The 16,513-nt window shown below is 59.5% G+C and overlaps 2 protein-coding genes across 5 annotated transcripts; one reads left to right on the top strand and one right to left on the bottom strand.

Annotated features, from left to right (window-relative positions):
• Positions 1-551: 551 nt before the first annotated feature.
• Positions 552-14,185, bottom strand: NEK8 (NIMA related kinase 8). 4 transcript variants are annotated; one of them, XM_039720533.1, is made up of 15 exons: positions 14,077-14,185; positions 10,844-11,049; positions 9,683-9,915; positions 8,913-9,044; positions 8,519-8,727; positions 8,040-8,119; positions 7,590-7,771; positions 7,243-7,393; positions 5,748-5,824; positions 4,463-4,580; positions 4,075-4,225; positions 3,799-3,962; positions 3,439-3,597; positions 3,180-3,338; positions 552-1,615 (listed from the first exon to the last, which is right to left on the bottom strand). In XM_039720533.1, exons 2-15 carry the CDS (start codon positions 10,977-10,979, stop codon positions 1,587-1,589), a joined length of 1,980 nt encoding a protein of 659 aa, XP_039576467.1. In that variant the 5' UTR covers positions 10,980-11,049; positions 14,077-14,185; the 3' UTR covers positions 552-1,586. The 4 variants fall into 4 exon arrangements, with proteins under 4 accessions (XP_039576467.1, XP_039576468.1, XP_039576466.1 ...); XM_039720534.1 differs by lacking the exon at positions 14,077-14,185 and adding an exon at positions 13,226-13,247; XM_039720532.1 differs by lacking the exon at positions 14,077-14,185 and adding an exon at positions 11,307-11,731.
• On the top strand, positions 12,391-14,632 carry TLCD1 (TLC domain containing 1). Its single transcript, XM_039720585.1, has 4 exons — positions 12,391-12,807; positions 12,951-13,033; positions 13,365-13,447; positions 13,865-14,632. The coding sequence occupies exons 1-4, from the start codon at positions 12,521-12,523 to the stop codon at positions 14,258-14,260; spliced, it is 849 nt and encodes a 282-aa protein (XP_039576519.1). The 5' UTR covers positions 12,391-12,520; the 3' UTR covers positions 14,261-14,632.
• The last annotated feature ends 1,881 nt before the right edge of the window (positions 14,633-16,513 follow it).

The raw sequence follows: 16,513 nt of genomic DNA, 5'->3' as shown, positions 1-16,513 counted from the left end.
CTGATATTGGAAAGGTGCTGGAGCTTCTGCCAGCTCCACACAGGGAGGAGAGGCAGTGGCCCAGAGAGGCTTTGAGGCAACTGAGCCCAGCCCTGCAGCCACCCTGGTGCCCAGGTTGGTCTGGGAAGGGGAAGCACCTTCCACGCCGAGCCGTCTCCGTAACCTGCAGCACAGGAAAGTGCCAAAGGACTGGCAGAACCTTTGAATTCCAGCCGGCTTCCTGGGATAGCAGGGTGTAACCGCCTGAAAAGGCAGCTCCACCAGAAACAAAAAAGGCAGGGAAAAACCCATGCACCCACCCTGCCAGGAGCCAAAGAGGGAGGCTGTGTCTGCAGCCAGGGCTGCACACGCCTCTCCCGGCCGGACGGGACCTGCTCCCTTCCCAGCTGGAGCCTGGCAGGCGAGGGAAGCACGGGCAGGAGCTGCAGAAATTCATTACCTTCCACATGACAGAGGGATCAGTTGGCTTTTACCAGAGCCCGTTGAGGTTTCCCTCATTGAAAACAGGAAAGAATCACAAAAATAATTAGAGAGATTTCATCTCAGCCAGCTTATGAAAGCACCGACTTTATACACAACAGATTGGCAACAGCACAAAGATGGATGTGAAAGGCAAGAGCATTTGCAATGTCAGACAGATCAGAGACAGAAGCTCATCAAAAAATGGCCCAGGGCAAATGTAAGTTAAAAAAAGAAAAGAAGAGGAAAAAAAATAAAGGAAAGGAAACGACCCTTCTGGAGACAAAAAACGTGACTCCTGTCCATAGCACACGGATGTGCTTCTCCTGCCCACAAAGACCCCTGGTGGAAGCTCATCAGTTCACTGGACAAATCTGGGTTAAAAACTTCAAGTACTGACAATCACTGGCTGTGTTTTGCTGCCTTCCCTAGCTCAGCTGGGAGCCAGTGAGCCGGTCAGCAGCAGGACTGAGGAGCCTGAGGACAAATGTCAGCTGGAGGATCCTCCAGCGACCTCCTGGGGCCAGGGGAGGCTGTAATTGGAAAGCTCCAGGCAGCATTTGGGGAGAGCTGTGCAGCACAGGGAGGCCAGCCCTGCAGGCAGGACCCTCCAAAGTGTGCTCAATAAATGGGTGAAACGTTTTAGGGGGGGATGGGAACGGACAGACTTCTCTAATTAGCAAAGAGGTTTGCATTTAGTCACCCAGCACAGCGCCTGGGGCCCTGACTCCAGACGCTGCTGTGCAAAGGCTGACAGCTCTCTCAGACACGGAGCTGTCAGCCTGGGCTTTGTAACCAGAAACAGCTTCCACAGAGGAAAACAACCTCTGTGCTCCTCACTCTTCCACACAGGCACTTCCAGCAGGGAGGGGAAGAGCCACGGTGTGACCCCCTGAAGGCAGCACCAGAGCTCTGGGCACGTCCAGGGCTGTGACTCTCAGGCACTGGAGGTTCACAGTGACAATTCAATAAGTGAGACCAGCTCTGGTTCCTTGGGAACCATCGTTAGGAGCTCTCTGTTTCCAGACTGCAGCCTTCAGAGGGCAGCTGAGGAGCTCTGGAGCCTGGAGTGTGTCTGAGCCAGGCCACCGTGGGCAGTAGGAAGAGCAGGATGTGGCTGCTCTCACTCACTGGGAAGGCGACTCCTCCACGACAGCTGAAACAAAAAAAGTAAAGACTGAGATTTAGCTGGAGGCCCCACCTTGATGAAGCTACAAGAAGTGTTCTGCCCCACACAGGCATGATATCCAACAGATGGGCACCAAAATCCCTGTCCCCTTCCCTACAGGAAGCCCCTGCAAGGCCTCAGTAGTGGCACAAGCGAGGCAACGCCCAGCAGACAGAGCCCAAGCAGGATGAAATGCAGTCTCCTGAGGTTTGTGCTCTCCTCCTCTGCAGCCTGGCTTCTCCCAGTTATTCTGTTTGCAGTGGGATTGAGAGAAGGGAGCAGCAGCAGCTCATGATAACCTGGGCAGCAGCCCAAGCCAGTCAAAAGTGGAGCTGGCCCCAGGGGAGGAGCAGAACGGCCGCCCCAAAGGTAGAGTGCAGCTCACCTGTGCCAGCACCCTCCCAGGCCAGATCACAGCAGCAATGACATCACATGGGTCACCAGATCTCGTGTGCTCGCTGGAGAAATTTCCAGGCAGATTGAGCTGTGTGAAAGCCCAAATCTCAGCTCTTTACAGAGCTCTCAGTGCTTTTTTTGCATGCTGGTTGCTGAGAGATGCTGGGGCAGGCAAGGCTGCTGCCCTCACACCGCTGAGTTTGCACTCCTGGTACTGGGACAGGACAAGGTTTTGGGCAGAGGGACAGCAGTGGTGTACACTCAGTCCCTGCTCTTACAGTGCTGCAGGTGGGAGCCCACAAACCAGCTGCCACAGAGCGCAGGGCAACTCAAGCAGCGGAAGGGGAGAGCAGCCTGCAATCTTCCTGCAGAGACAAAACCCTTTTACTCCCATGACAAATGCCCTACTTGTTCCTGAGCCTGGGGACTCGGCCATTCCCCGTCCCCTTCACGTGGCAGCACACATCACATGAGAGCTGGGCACTTGCAGGGGAGGAACAGAGCCAGGGCCATGGGGCCGGGCCTCCTCCCCTCCGGGCTGTAATTAACCTCCTTGAAGTGGGCTGGGGCTGCAATCCCTCAGCCCAGGCCGAGGCCATAATCAGCCCAGCACAGGAGGAAGAAAGGCCCCTGCAGCAGTCTGGGCCAGGCTCCTGTTGTACACCCAGGCAACGGAAGGGCAGGTCATGCCACGGGCACGTTTTAACCCAGCCACCATGCTGCCTTTGGCCTGAGCAGAGAGGAACCACAAAACCATTGCTATCTTTTCCAAACCACAATGGAAAGGCAGCAGCCAAAATGACGCCTCAAATCTCAGCTTCTATTTCAGCAGCATCAATTAGAGAGCTGCTCTTTTTGGATACTGAGTGGACTGCTGGCACGCTGGCTTGGCCAGCCTACCTGTCTGGGAGTGCACCAGACAGCCTCTGCCATCCCTTTGCTCCCCTTGCCCAGTGGGAGAGGCAGTGTCACAGAGTTGAAGAGCAGCAGGGGAATTATTTTGGGCTTGAAGTTATTTCTATTCATCTACAGCTCAAGGAGGACTAGAATAACAGTGAGTTACACGCCAGGGTTACTCAGCACAGCTCCAGTCACAAGGCCCTGTGTCTGGCTGGGTCCTCATGGCAGGAATCACAGGAACAAAGCCTTTACTCACGCTTTACTGCCAGCAGTGTGTTCCCGTGGCAGCAGGCAACGGAGGTCACCAGGTATGGATGTGTCTCCTCCAGCTGCACTGGCCTTGGCACTCCTGTTTCCTCGTCCTTCCTGCCCAGGCGTCCCCTGGCTCCTTTCCCCCACGTGCACACCTCGCCATCTGCAGAGGGATGGAAACTCCTCACTGCACACCTGCCTTGGCCACAGCAGAGGCCAGCCAGGGCCTGCTGCAGCCCAGGACATGGGGGCTTCAGCCTCACCTGCCCCGATGGCCACAGTGAAGGCATCTCCACAAGCCACCACGGTGACCTTCATGGTCTCCAGCCCCGCAACCAGGTGGGGCACGCGGCTGTTGCGGCACGAGTTGGTGCCCAGCTGCCCGTGCTGGTTGCTCCCAAAGGTGTAACAGTGGCCAGAGGCTGACAGCAGAGAGGAGAGACACAACTGGGTGTCACCTGGGACACACTGAAACCCCTTGCTGTCTCCAGGCTGAACATCCTGCTCAACAGAGCTTCAACACTGGGAGCAGGGTGTCTCTTGAGAGACTGCCCATGGGAAATAGGCAGAAGGAAGACAGGGAAAATGCAGGTGTCCCCCCTCTCAGAATTTGTCACCCTCACCTGTGACAGCAGCTGAATGTGCTGTTCCAATGTCAGCACACACAATGGGCTCTTGGTTCAAGGGGGCTGACTGGGCACACACAAACACAGTGGCCTCCTCCACCTGGTCCTCTGGGGAAGGCTCCTCTGCTGAGCTGATCCGGTCTAGGCCCAGCTTGTTACACCTGCACAGGGAAAATCTCTAGAATCTCACACAGGAATGTCTTCTGGAGCTTCTTGGTCACAAAACAGACTCAGGAAGGAAAAATGTGGACCACAGACGCTCACCCCTCTTACCTGTTGCTCCCACAAGCAAGAATCTGGTTCTTCACTGTGAGGACCATGGAGGAATCAATGCCACAGATGACCCTCTGAGCCTCGTGCTCTGGAGGGACTGTGACCTGCTGGGGGCAGTTGTGGCACTCCAGGGTGCCCAGCCCAAGCCGACCTGGAAAGAGGAACAGAGCAGGGAACAGCTGATGGCAACACACACCCTGAGCACAGCTGAGGGATCCCAGAAAGCAGAGAAACCCAAAGCATGGGGGCCCTGGTATGCAGCAAAACAGCTGCAGCTCTTCCACAGCCACCCACTCTGGCACATCTGGAGGGGACTGCGGGCGAGCAGGGCCAGCAAAGGGAGTGGGAACAGGCACAGGCCCTGTTCTGCAAAACAGACTTCTCTTACCGTTATCCCCCCTGCCCCAGGCAAACACTTCCCGTTCGTTGGAGACCGCCAGGACGTGAGATGCACCACAGGCCACCTGCACCATCTCGTAGCCCAGCAGGGCCTCCACAATCTTGGGCTGGCAGGGGAAGAGCAGCAGCCGTCAGCCGAGACCTCCCAGCCTGCCTGGCTGCTCCCATCCCTCCCACCCGGCCCCCCCAGACTCAACACAGCGCTGGCAGCATCCCAGTTTTCATCCAACACAAACAACAGAGAAATTTCTTTTTCTTTTTCCTTTTTTTTTTTTTTTGGTTCCAAACAGTCTTCAAAGGGATAAGAGTACGTGCACGCAGCACAGAAGATAATGCAAACATCTCTGGGGCGGAAGAAAGCAGCCAGCACGAGAGTTTGGAGAGGGAAGAGGTTCAGCAAGGGTTGGGATTCGCCCCCCTGCCCATGTGGGGAGTGCCAGGGGCTGTGAACGCCTGCTCTGAGCAGGCAGGGGCTTGGTGCAGGATGTTGTTGGCTCAAAGGCGCTTGTGCAGAGGAGCTGTGAGCTAACGGCTCAGATCCATTAGGGTGTGGAGGGAGCAGGATCTCCACATTTCACCCGGCCCCTGCTGTGACCTGCTGTTAGATCTGACACCTCGCCTCACACTCATTATCGTCCTCAAGTGAAAAGCACCGTTTGTTGGGATCTGGCTGCTGCTTCCAACTGGTCTCCCCTCCCCAGCCATAAGCAGGGAGCAGCTCAGCTCTGGGAGGAGCAGGAACAAACGGGCCAGCTGACCACAGTGACAAATGGCACCAGTCCCCGGGCTCGGCTGGGAGCCATCGGCTGCTGCCACATCCGAGGGCAGGCGAGGAAGAAGCTGGAAGGGAGCAATGAGCCCTCAGCCCCAGTGCTCCGAGCCAATCGGAAACACACAGCTCTTCTTTAAATACTGGCTCTTTTGAAAAATAACTTTTCTCAGTGAACCCTGGCAGCTGCAGGCCAAGAGTGAAGCAGGCAGGTGTGTGATTGGAGGCAGGCTCCAAGCTGGGAGCCTGCCAACAGCAACCACAAGGCAGCTCTTGACTTCCCCCACGCTCAAAGGGATCTTTGTGTAGGGGGGAGAGAAAGAGAGAGGCAGGTTGGCTCTTTTAAAACCCGCAGTGACAGGGAGAGGAGGGGGAGGGGGTCGATGCCAGAGCATGCCTGGGATGCACATCCCTGGAGCTGGGATGAGCCCCCTCACGTGGCACAGAAGCCAGGATCCATCCTCTACCCTGGGGGAGCAGCATGCCCAGCACCCTCTCCACTAACCTGGCTCACATCCGTGAAGTTTCCGTGCCCCAAACAGCCATTGCTGCCGCTGCCGAAGGTCATGATTATCCCCCTGTCTGCAGGAGCAGAAAGGAGCCCTGTCAGAGGCACACGTGAGCCCCTGCAAGCCACACACGAGGTCCTGGGAGGTGACACGGCCAAGGGGTGGCCATGGCTCCCAGGACATCGGACCCACTCTGACTCAGAACGAGCTGCAGGGGCCACAAAGCCTTAAGTGAGCTTCCAGGAGCTGCAGGATCTCCCAGAGAGCTGCAGGAGCTTCCAGGGAGCTGCAGGATCTCCCAGAGAGCTTCAGGAGCTTCCAGAGAACTGCAGGATCTCCCAGAGAGCTTCAGGAGCTTCCAGAGAACTGCAGGAGCTTCCAGGGAGCTGCAGGAGCTTCCAGAGAACTGCAGGAGCTTCCAGGGAGCTGCAGGAGCTTCCAGAGAACTTCAGGAGCTTCCAGGGAGCTGCAGGATCTCCCAGAGAGCTTCAGGAGCTTCCAGAGAGCTGCAGGAGCTTCCAGAGAGCTGCAGGAGCTCCCAGGGAGCTGCAGGATCTCCCAGAGAGCTGCAGGAGCTTCCAGAGAGCTGCAGGAGCTCCCAGGGAGCTGCAGCCTCACCGTGCTGCAACGGCTCGACAAACAAACAGCACTGATAAGAGTGCTGAGATAACATTGCTGCAGCTGTGTGTGCAGGAGCTGAGGACCCCACGGTCTGTCAAGGTCACAGAGGCACTCCCTGAGCAGCTGCCCAGCAGAGGGGTGGCAGGAAACGCCATGGGAGGTAGATTAAACACGTGCCCATGGAGTTTGCCCACTGTGTATCTGTTGTTTGCTGCTCTGACCCCCTGGAGAAGAGCAAACAGAGCTTCCACAGGACCACTGGGAGGGCTTTGCTCACAAACACGGCCTTGGACTGGTGTGTGTGTGCTCCACTTCCACCCAGAACACTTCCTGGGCTGCTCTGAGGGGGCTTCAAACCCTGCTCTCCTGCAGTTTGAGGACAACCAGCCCTGCAGCAGCTCACAGTGACTCCTCACTGTCACACCAGTCATTGCTGGTCACTGCATGTGCCCATGTCACACTCAGAGTATGTGACAGAGATTCTCCTCACACTGCAGTCCCCACTGTCAGTTCTGGTTTCAGGTGACACCAATGCCAGCAAGACAACAAGCACAGGAGATTTCATAGAATCATAGAGTAATTTAGGTTGGAAAAGACCTTTAAGATCACTTAAGTCCAACTGTTTGTGGCCCTCCCCACACCAAACAGTTTGGGACCAAGGTGACCAGTGTGGCATCACAGGAGGATCATGTCTGTCATTTCTCACTCCTACATGAGAGGAGCAGCAACATGAGAGGCCACAGAGGCCTCTGGGTCACCCCAGCCCAGAGAATCTCTCTGGTCCCACTCTGAGCAGGCTCCCCAGGCAGTCCCACTGGGTTTTAGGGGGTTCTGGGACCCGGCAGGTGGAGGCAGGAGGCAGCAGCTCACCTGTGAGGCAGGCTGTGAAAAGATCACCACAGGACACGTGTTTGATGGTCACTCCAGACTGGCCCTCCAGGAAGCGGGACACAAACTGAGGCTGGAGCTGCTCAGTGGCTCCTGGGAGAGAAGGACCCCCAGCAGCACCCATGGGAGGAGCCTGATGGACAGAAACCATGGAAGAGCTGGGCTGGAGAGCACTGATGAAGCCCTTCCCACAGGCTTATCAGCATTACCCACACCCTGGCTGGGACTGCAGTCCTGGAGGAGGCAGTGCCAGGCTCTGTGAGGGAGCAGAAATGCCTCCTTCACAGGGATCACACATCCAAGGCTCCACGGCCTTCCCTGTCACTCACCTCCCACAGGATGAGCCTCCCAGATTTGGTGACCCCAGCCTTCTGTGTCCTGCCAGCAGAGACCTGCACCACCTCGGTGTTGAGCATGGGCAGGCGCAGAGGGGTGCTGATCCCACTGCCCCACGTGTAGATGGATGACAGTGGAGGTGGGATTCCTGTCCTGGCTGAACCACGTCGGACACCTGTGGGGCACAGAGAAATCCTTAATGTGGATCCCTGACTCTGCTCCCACAGGAAAAGTGACAGCACCAGCCAGTCTGGGTGCCAGCAGAGCTGCCAGAGCCAGTCCAGTGCTGGTCCAAGGGGCTGCAGGGCTTCTCCAGAGCTCAGGGAAGGTGACATCTCTTAAGTTCCTCCCTCCAGAACCCTGAGTGCCTCTCTGCCTGGTGTCATCCAAAGGAAAGGGTCCTTCCAAACGGAGTGAGTTGAACACACCATGCCAGAACTCACCCCTCTGCCTGGCACTGCTCGCCCGTCCCCCTGCCCGGCTGTGGGTCACTGTGGGCACTGGAGCCAAGGGTTTTTCAGGCCTGCCAAACCAAAATCCAGCCTTTAATGTCCTGCAGAGCCCTGGATCACACAATGTCTGGGCACAGCTACAGCAGAAGCCACGGGCGAAATCACTCCCAGCACTGCTTTGTGCTTTAAACAACCTGAGGGAGAGGAGCTGGCACCAGCTCACTTCCCCCTGTGCTCACAACTCTGTTTGCTGTCACTGTGATGACAAGCCAACACCTGCCATGGCACCTGCCTGGCTCTGAGCCCCTGGGCCAAGCCTGCCAGCAGCAGCTGCACGTTAGGCAGCAGAGGAGAGCTGCACTGGGAAAATGCTCCCTTTGGAGCTCAGAAGGGAGGCAGTGAGCTGGCCAGCCATGCTGTGGGCTGTGGCAGCCCCTCCCAAGGGACACTGAGGTGGCAGTGTCACTTGCCTCCTCATTTTGACACTGCCCACATCTGTGTAGAGGTTCAGGAGGGGCCGGATGCAGATGGCCTGGGCCATGATCTCGTTCAGCTGGGGCCGTTTGGAAGGATCCAGGTTGAGCATGCTGAGGATGAGCTGGCGCAGGTCGGGGCTGTATCGATCTGATATCGGGGCAAACGTCCCGCTCATGATCTTCAGCACTAAGGCAGGAAGGTTCTGGAGAGAAAACGAGAGACAAAACAGTGGCTGGGCAGCCAGGGGCGAGGCCAAGGAGGAAGGAGCTCTCAGCACTGCCCTCTGCCTTCACACTTGCCGGCTCGCTGAGAAGTGATCCCGGCACACATTTTCACCTCTGTGAGAGGCCACGGCTCCCTGTGCTACGTGTAAACCACATCTCTTACCGCAGCTTCGAAAGCCCTCTTGAGGCTGGCGAGCTCGTAGAGCACACAGCCCAGGGCCCAGATGTCACTCTTCTGGTTGTAAGGCTTCCCTTCGCAGAGCTCCGGGGAGATGTAGCACGGAGTCCCCACCACCTACAAGAGACACAAATTTACCACAGTGCAGTGAAACTGGGGCAGAGAGGTGCAAAGGGGGAGGCTTGGTGCAGAGCTGGCTGGAACACCACCAGCCAAAGCTCCACAGAGCTGGCCTTTTGTTCCCTTGGCATCAACAGCTGCCTGAAAATCTCAGTGAAAAACAAGAGGATTTGCTTTTCCAGTGACACATACAGTGATTGCCTCTAATTTTGCTTCTATCCACTTGAGAGAATCAGAGCCCAGAGCGCTGAGCGTGACACACATGTCTGCTCAGATTAGCCCAGGTGGGGAAAGACACTAAATGTCAAGCAGAGAAAGGAGATTAAGGCAGGGTGGGAGTGCACAGGCAGGAATTTATTTGCTAAGGATGTGTCAGACAAGTCTGCAAACACCACCCCAGCAGGAGCCACCCTGCCTGCCCTCACCAGTGGGCCCAGACACCTCACCCTCTCCCAGCTTTGGGCAGGTCTTCCTCACCTTTCTGCAGCCCACAGAGCCACAGCAAACTCAGGCACGAAGACACCAGCCAAGGAACAAAGCAGCACTGCCTAAAGCCACTTCCCAGAGAGGACTGTGAGCCAAATCCAGAGTTTCCAGCCTGCTGCCACGGGGTTAGAAGCTGCCCTGCCCCTCACCGTGTAGGCTTTGCTCTTGCTGCTGAGGATTTTGGAGATGCCGAAGTCTCCGATCTTGACGATCATGCGGTGCTTGTCCAGGAGGATGTTCTGGGTCTTCAGGTCTCGGTGCAGGATCTGCTTGGTGTGCACGTGGTGCAGGGCCAGCAGGATCTGCACGAAGAAGTGCAGGATGGTGTCCTCATCCAGCAAGGAATTGCAGCGCTTGTGGATGAACTCTGCCAGAGTGCCCCCTGCAAGGAACAGCAAAGGGCTGTGGGCACAGGGCAGCACAAACCTGGCCTAAAACTGGGGGGATTTTGCCATTTTGGCATCCTAACTAGCCAAGCATGTGGGAAAAACACATCCTGGCGGGATATGCAGCACATCCTCCCATGCTCCTGAACAATGGCAGCACAGCTGGTGGGAGGAAGAAGCAGCCAGAGAGAAGTTATCGTTGACATGTTATCAGAAGCAGGAAAAAGAAACACTAAAATTACAGCTCTTGGGAGAGGACATAAACCTCCACGGCAGAACAAGACCAGCCTGTTCTGCAGAGCAGAATTCTCCCAGTCCAAGAGGCCACGTGGCACAGAGAGGCCCCTGTTGGGAAGGGGAGGTCCAGATTCAGGGCTCACATACAGCTTCTAGCAAACCCTCATGCAAATGTTGATTTCATCTGAAACTCCACAGGAAATCTTGTTAGAAACGTGGGGCCAACAGAGTTGACACAGGGAAATGTGCCTGAAGCCTGAGCCAGGGCAGATGGCAGCATGCTGATCAGGGACAGAGAGGTTTGAATCTCCTTGTTCTGGATATGGTTAGCAGGTGTAAGGCACATAATCATGGAGGTTGGAAGGGACCTTGTGAGGTCACTGCTCAAGGAGAGCCACTGAACTTGTCCAGGACCAGAATCTTTTGAGTATCTCCAAGGATGGTGACTCCACAACCTGCATCAATGCTTGGCCACTTGGCTCATTGTCAATTTGGTGTCCACCAAGAACCACAGACACTCTTCTACAAAAAATGTCTCCTCAAGAGAGACAGGCTTGGTCTGATGGGGGTGCAAAACCAGTGTTACAAGGAGCACAAGGTGAGCCCACAGCAGCTTGAGCCAGGTGCTTGGCATGCCCTGGCCGTGCCAAGGAGCAGCTGCAGGCTCTGGGGGACAGCAGGGCCCACCTGGGGCGTACTCCATGGCGATCATGAGCGCCTTGTCCTCCAGGAAGTTCTCGTAGTACTCGATGACGTTGGGGTGGCTGAGCAGCTTGAGGACCTGGCACTCGTTCTGCGCTGCCAGCCGCTCATCCTTGCTCATCTGCTCCACCGGGATCTGCTTCAGGATCACCAGCTTCTGGTCGGCCTTGCGCAGGCACAGGTGCACGATGCTGCGGGGACAGGCACGGGGCCTCAGCGCGGGGAGGGGGGGCACAGCACAGGGCCTGGACACCGCCCTGGGGCCACGCAGGTCGCCCGCAATCCCCGCGCCCCGGGTGCCACGCACTTTGCGCCACGTCCCCCCGGCTGCCACACCCCGGCCGACCCCGCTAGCGCCCCGCTGCCACGGGGACGCGGCTTAAAGACGTCCCGCCCGCAGGCAGAAAGCCTGGAGACGTCCCCATGGCCCGTCTCCGGCGCCCCTCACCCGAAGGCCCCTCTCCCCACCACCCGGATCCGCTCGTATTTCTCCATCGCCGGGCCCGGCTCCTCCCGTCTCCATGGAGACACTTCCGCGCTGCTACGGCGTCCGCGGGCGGACAAACCGCGCCGCGCGTGCACGGCGCGGGGGCTCGGTGTTTTCTGTGGGGGGCAACGCCACCCCCCGCGTGGTGACACCCCAGTGCCACCGGCAGCCGGACCCGCTTGGGTCTGAGAGAGACAGAGCAGAGAGAGGGGTTTGGGGTGCGCCGGGCTGCCCGACCGGCTGCGGGATGCCAGCAGGACCCCCCGCACCCCCGGAGAGCGGCGGTGTCCCCAGCAGCCCCCAGCCCCGAGGGACACCCACTGCGGGGCTGCGCTGCGACAGGGCCAGCACACGGCACACGAGCCCCCTGCACGGCCCCCCGGCCCTGCTTTAGACCCCCAGGACCACGAGCAGCGCCGGGGCCGGCCGTGATGGCGGCTACAGCGCGGAAGCGGGTCCTGCTCTGCAGCCCGGAGGGGCGGCCTCTGTCCCGGAGTGGGGACAGTGACAGCAGCGGCAGTGGTGGCACTGCCACGTGGCCCTGCTGCCACCTAGCGACAGCCAGCCCGGCTCAGCGGGGAGGGGGTCAGCCCCACTGCAGCGTGGGGCAGCGACGAGGGGAGCGTTTGTGGCTGCTCCCACTTCTCCAAATGTTTTCCCGGGCATCCTCCCCGCGACACAACGCGCCGCGGCCACCGGCGACAACCACACCGTGCCGGGGACACGCACACGGCGCGGAACAGATGTGCGAGGCCCACGCCAGCTGTGCGCCAGTGTGGCAGATGTGCAGGGCCCTGCACAGATGTGCGGCGGCTGCCACGCACAGCCTCCCGCGCTGCCCGGTGCGGACGGGCGGTGTGTGACGGGCACGCCTGCGGTGTCCGGCACACACGTGCAATTCCGGGCGGGCTCGGGAGCAGCGCCCGGCATCACGCACGCCTGCACACCCCGCACACCTGCACGACCCGCACACCTGCACACCCGCGTGCCCCGCACAGGTGCCCACGCCCGCGCCACGCTCCGCACACGTGAGCGCGTACGCGCGTACACACCCGCCCGGGGGGGCGTGGCCACCGCGCCTCTTTATCAATGAACGGCTCGGCCACGCCCCTCAGCGCCCACCAACCCCGCGCAGGCGCGCGCGGGGGAGGCGTGGCCAGCGGGGGGAGTGCCCAATGGGAAGGCGTGGCCCCGCTGGCGCAGGCGAGGGGGCGTGGCCGGGGTGGGGCGTGGCCCCGCGGCCCCGCGCCGCCGGACTGGGCGCGATGGGCCCGGGCTGGCGGGCGGCCTCGGCGGCGCTGGTGGGCGGCAGCGTGGCGATCTTCGGGGCTCTGCGCCGCCTGGCCCTGGCCGTGCCGCAGCCCGCCGCCGTAAGGAGCCGTCCCGGCCGCGTCTGGCGCTGGAGGAATCTCCTCGTGTCTTTCGCACACTCCGTGCTGGCGGGGCTATGGGCCCTCTTCAGGTAGCGGGCAGCGCGGGGAGCGGCGGGCACGGGGCGCACGCTGCGGGCTGGGCACTCCTGGGGAGGGGGCAGGGGGTAGGGGGTCCCTGTGTTCCCCGTCCCGGAGCCCAGGCTGACACCCTTCCTTCTCTCCTCACTCGCAGCCTCTGGCACGCTCCGGAGCTGCTCTCCGACATCCAGGACGGCTACAGCGTCTCAGGGCACCTGCTGGTCTGCTTTTCCTCAGGTAAGGAGCCAGGCGAGGCAGCGGCCGCAGCTGCCCCGCCGGACTTCGCCCACTCCCTGCTCAGCTTTGCCCGGCATGCTGGCTCGGGACGAGCCCCTGGCTCAAGGGCTGGGCAGCTCCGTGCCTCCTGCCTTAATCACAGCGTGGAGCCCACAGGCTGCCAACCCCCAGGGAATCGCCGTCTCTCCATACCCAGACAGGGTGGAGGTGTTTCTGACACCTGAAGAACAGTCACACCACCCTCCTCCTCCTCCTCCTCGCTGCTCCTCCTTTCCACAGTGGGTCACAGTGCACAAGCCAGACCTTCTGAGCGCTCTCCTTCATCCCACAGGCTACTTCATCCACGACACCCTTGACATCATCTTCAACCATCAGTCCCGCTCCTCTTGGGAGTACCTGGTGCACCATGCCATGGTGAGTATGGCCAGAACGGGGGGGGCTACCACACACCCCGGGGCTCAGCCCACCCAGGTTTCACGGGGCAAGCTGGAGCCCTTCTCTCTGCCTCACCCTGGCTGCCAGGTAGGCTCTGCAGCAACAAGGCGAGGGCGCCTGGCGGGGCAGGACGCCTGCCAGCATCAGCTCCAAGCGCCTGGAGCCAGACAGGCTGCCGAGCTGGGAGGGGGCAGAGCTGGAGGCTCGTCCCAGCACAGGGAGGTGTAACTGGTCCTGGGGGATCTGGCTTTCCAGACTGGTTTTCTCTAAGCTCAGGCGCCTGCTGGGATCTCTGGGTGGGGGGAACAGAACTGTGTGCTCTCACTGAGGGCAGGAAGGACTCGTTTTCCCCAGGGCAAGGCGAAGCTGACCCTGTTCTCTGTTTGTGTCTCCCAGGCCATCTCTGCCTTCGTCTCACTCATCATCACAGGCCGCTTCCTGGTGGCAGCGGTGCTGCTGCTGCTGGTGGAGGTGAGCAACATCTTCCTCACGGTGCGCATGCTGCTGAAGATGAGCAACGTGCCTTCCCCGGCGCTCTACGAGGCCAACAAATACATCAACCTGGTGATGTACTTCGCCTTCCGCCTGGCGCCCCAGGCTTACCTCACCTGGTACTTCCTCCGCCACGTGGAGGTGCAGGGCCAGGGTGCCTTCCTCACTGCCAACCTCCTGCTGCTCGACGCCATGATCCTCATGTACTTCTCCCGCCTCCTCCGCTCTGATTTTTTCCCCTCCCTGCGCAAAGGCTCTGCGGGGAGAGATGTAGATGGTGAGAAGTTTCTGATAGACTGAGATGTGCGCGCCGAGGGGGACCCGGCCTCCGGCTCCTGGAAGTTTTGGGCTCTCCAAAGCTGCTCTGATGTGCCTTAGGGCTTTCTCCCTGGCCCCAGGCCCTGCCTTCACCCGCTCTGCTGCCTAAAAGCGCTTCCCTGCTGGACCAGCCCGACAGCTTCGCCGAGCTGCGGGGATGCTGCTGAAGCCAGAGGCACGGCCGATGGAGAAGCAGCCCAAGCCGGCTTCCCTGCAGGCAGCTGGAGGGCCAGGGGTGGCTGTGCTTTGCAGCTGATGCCTGGAAGGGTTGTGAGGGAGGGGAGGAGTCCCTCCCGTGGTGATGTCGGGTGTTCTGTGCATTAAAATCGGTCTATTTACTGCTGCCGCAGCACACCTGGGCTGGCTCTTCTGTGGGGCAGAGCAGGTCAGGGACTCCCCCTGGGCCAGGGCTGTGGGAAAGGATGTGCCCCACTCCCAGAGGGGAGCTGGCAGTTCTCAGGGAGGGAGAGGGCACATTCTTGCTGCTCTAGGGACCTTTGTTCACATCCCTTTGTTCTAGGGACCTTTCAGTGTCCTGGGTCCTGCCAACCCAGTTGAGCCTTGAGCACAACTTTGTCTCTTGTGTGGATGGGTTCCCCTCTTCTTCCTCATTCCTCTGCTATTCCAGAGACCCAGGGCTGTGCAGGGAACAGTTGAAGGGAGCCAGGAGAGGTACCAAGCCTTGTGGCAGTGCCTGACCTGCTTGTCTCCAGCCTGGCTGGGCTGTGTGACTCACCCGGCAGCCACGTGAAGTGGAGCTGGCATGGAAAAGCCATGTGAGGCCAAGGGCTCTTCCTGGAAGATTGCTGCATGCTTGCATCCCCCTGGAGCAGTTCTTCACTGGCGCAGTGCAGCTGCAGCCCTGTGAGCATGCTGGGCCCTCTCCTGCAGCCACAGGACCAGGATGGTTCCAGCAGCTCTCCCAGAGCAGTGGGAGCAGAAGGGGGGTTCAGCTCCCTGGGAGAGCAGGGCTAGAACTGGCCCAGCCGGTCCTGTGGAGCACCAGAGAGGAAAATCCTGCTGATGTGACGGCTCCAGGAGCAGCAGGACTTAGAGGGACTCCTGCCCAGCCCCTGCTCTGGGCACGATCTGTCCCAGCACCCCAGCACCTGCCCGGCCCAGGCAGAGACACGCGCTGCGAGTGAAATAAGCCAGAGATGAAGGGGAGGCAGTGGGGGATCACCTTTCCACCAGAGCTGGGAAACACCCCACAGGATGTGGATCCCGGTGGGACTCCCTGGTGTGCCTGACACAGTGCCAGGAACAGCCTGGCAGCTGGAACAGACATTGGATAGCTGGGACAGTGCGGGCAGGGATTGATGCCAGCTCCAAACCTGCTCCTTGTCCCTCCCAGCAGAGCTCAGCAGCTCTGGCAGGGCTCAGCCTTGCTCTCAGCAGCACATCCCAACAGCTTCAGCTGTGTCTTCCAGTTTAAAAAACTCTTTGCCGTTTAGATGACTGCATCTGCAGTCACAACTAAGCTCAAATGTTAATTTTCCCCTCATCCCTATTGCTGCACATTCCCCCTTGTCTCTCCACTTGAAGCAGACACAGCTCTGTCCCAGCAGGTCACAGGCTCAGACCACCCCACACTTCCCCTGCCCCTAAACCAGCGTGGAAAGCCAGGCATGACAAAGCTTCCCAAAGGAGGCAGCTCCCTGCTTTCCCCTGCAGGCTTCCAGCAGGAGCCTGCCCAGCAGTGCAGCTGTGGATCAGGCAGGCTGGCAGCCAGGAGCAGGAGGCGAGTGAAGTACCAGGGCAGCACCACTGGGCTGAGCTCAGGCCAGGGCTGACTGCAAGTCATGCTGATGTGGAATCCCTCCAGCCTCTGCTGCAGCACATCCAGGCTCTCCAGACCCAATCCTGTCACAGCAGCTTTGCTCCAAGACAGGCAACTTCTCCCACATCTTTCTTACATGTAAAAAGGTGGCTGGGGGTCAGGGGACCCCCCAGGCTCTCCAGACCCAATCCTGTCACAGCAGCTTTGCTCCAAGAGAGGCAACTTCTCCCACTTCTTACATGCAAAAAGGTGGCTGGGGGTCAGGGGACCCTGCTGCTGTTCATCCACAGGGAAAAGGCAGGGTTGGTGGTGCCAGGGAAGCAGCACTCCACCCTCCAGGCAGTTTTTAAGCCCTTGCAGCAGGCAGGGAGCACCTCCTGCCCACCTCCCCCGAGCCCAAGTGAGGGGTGTCAAGCCAGAGCCACAGAACCCACACAAAGAGCAGCTCCTGCTTT

The sequence above is a fragment of the Passer montanus genome, unplaced genomic scaffold (assembly GCF_014805655.1).
Source record: "Passer montanus isolate IOZ18808 unplaced genomic scaffold, ASM1480565v1 scaffold44, whole genome shotgun sequence".
Taxonomy (NCBI): domain Eukaryota; kingdom Metazoa; phylum Chordata; class Aves; order Passeriformes; family Passeridae; genus Passer; species Passer montanus.
The sequence above is the reverse complement of the archived record's forward strand: the minus strand, read 5'-3'. Positions and strand labels throughout refer to the sequence as shown.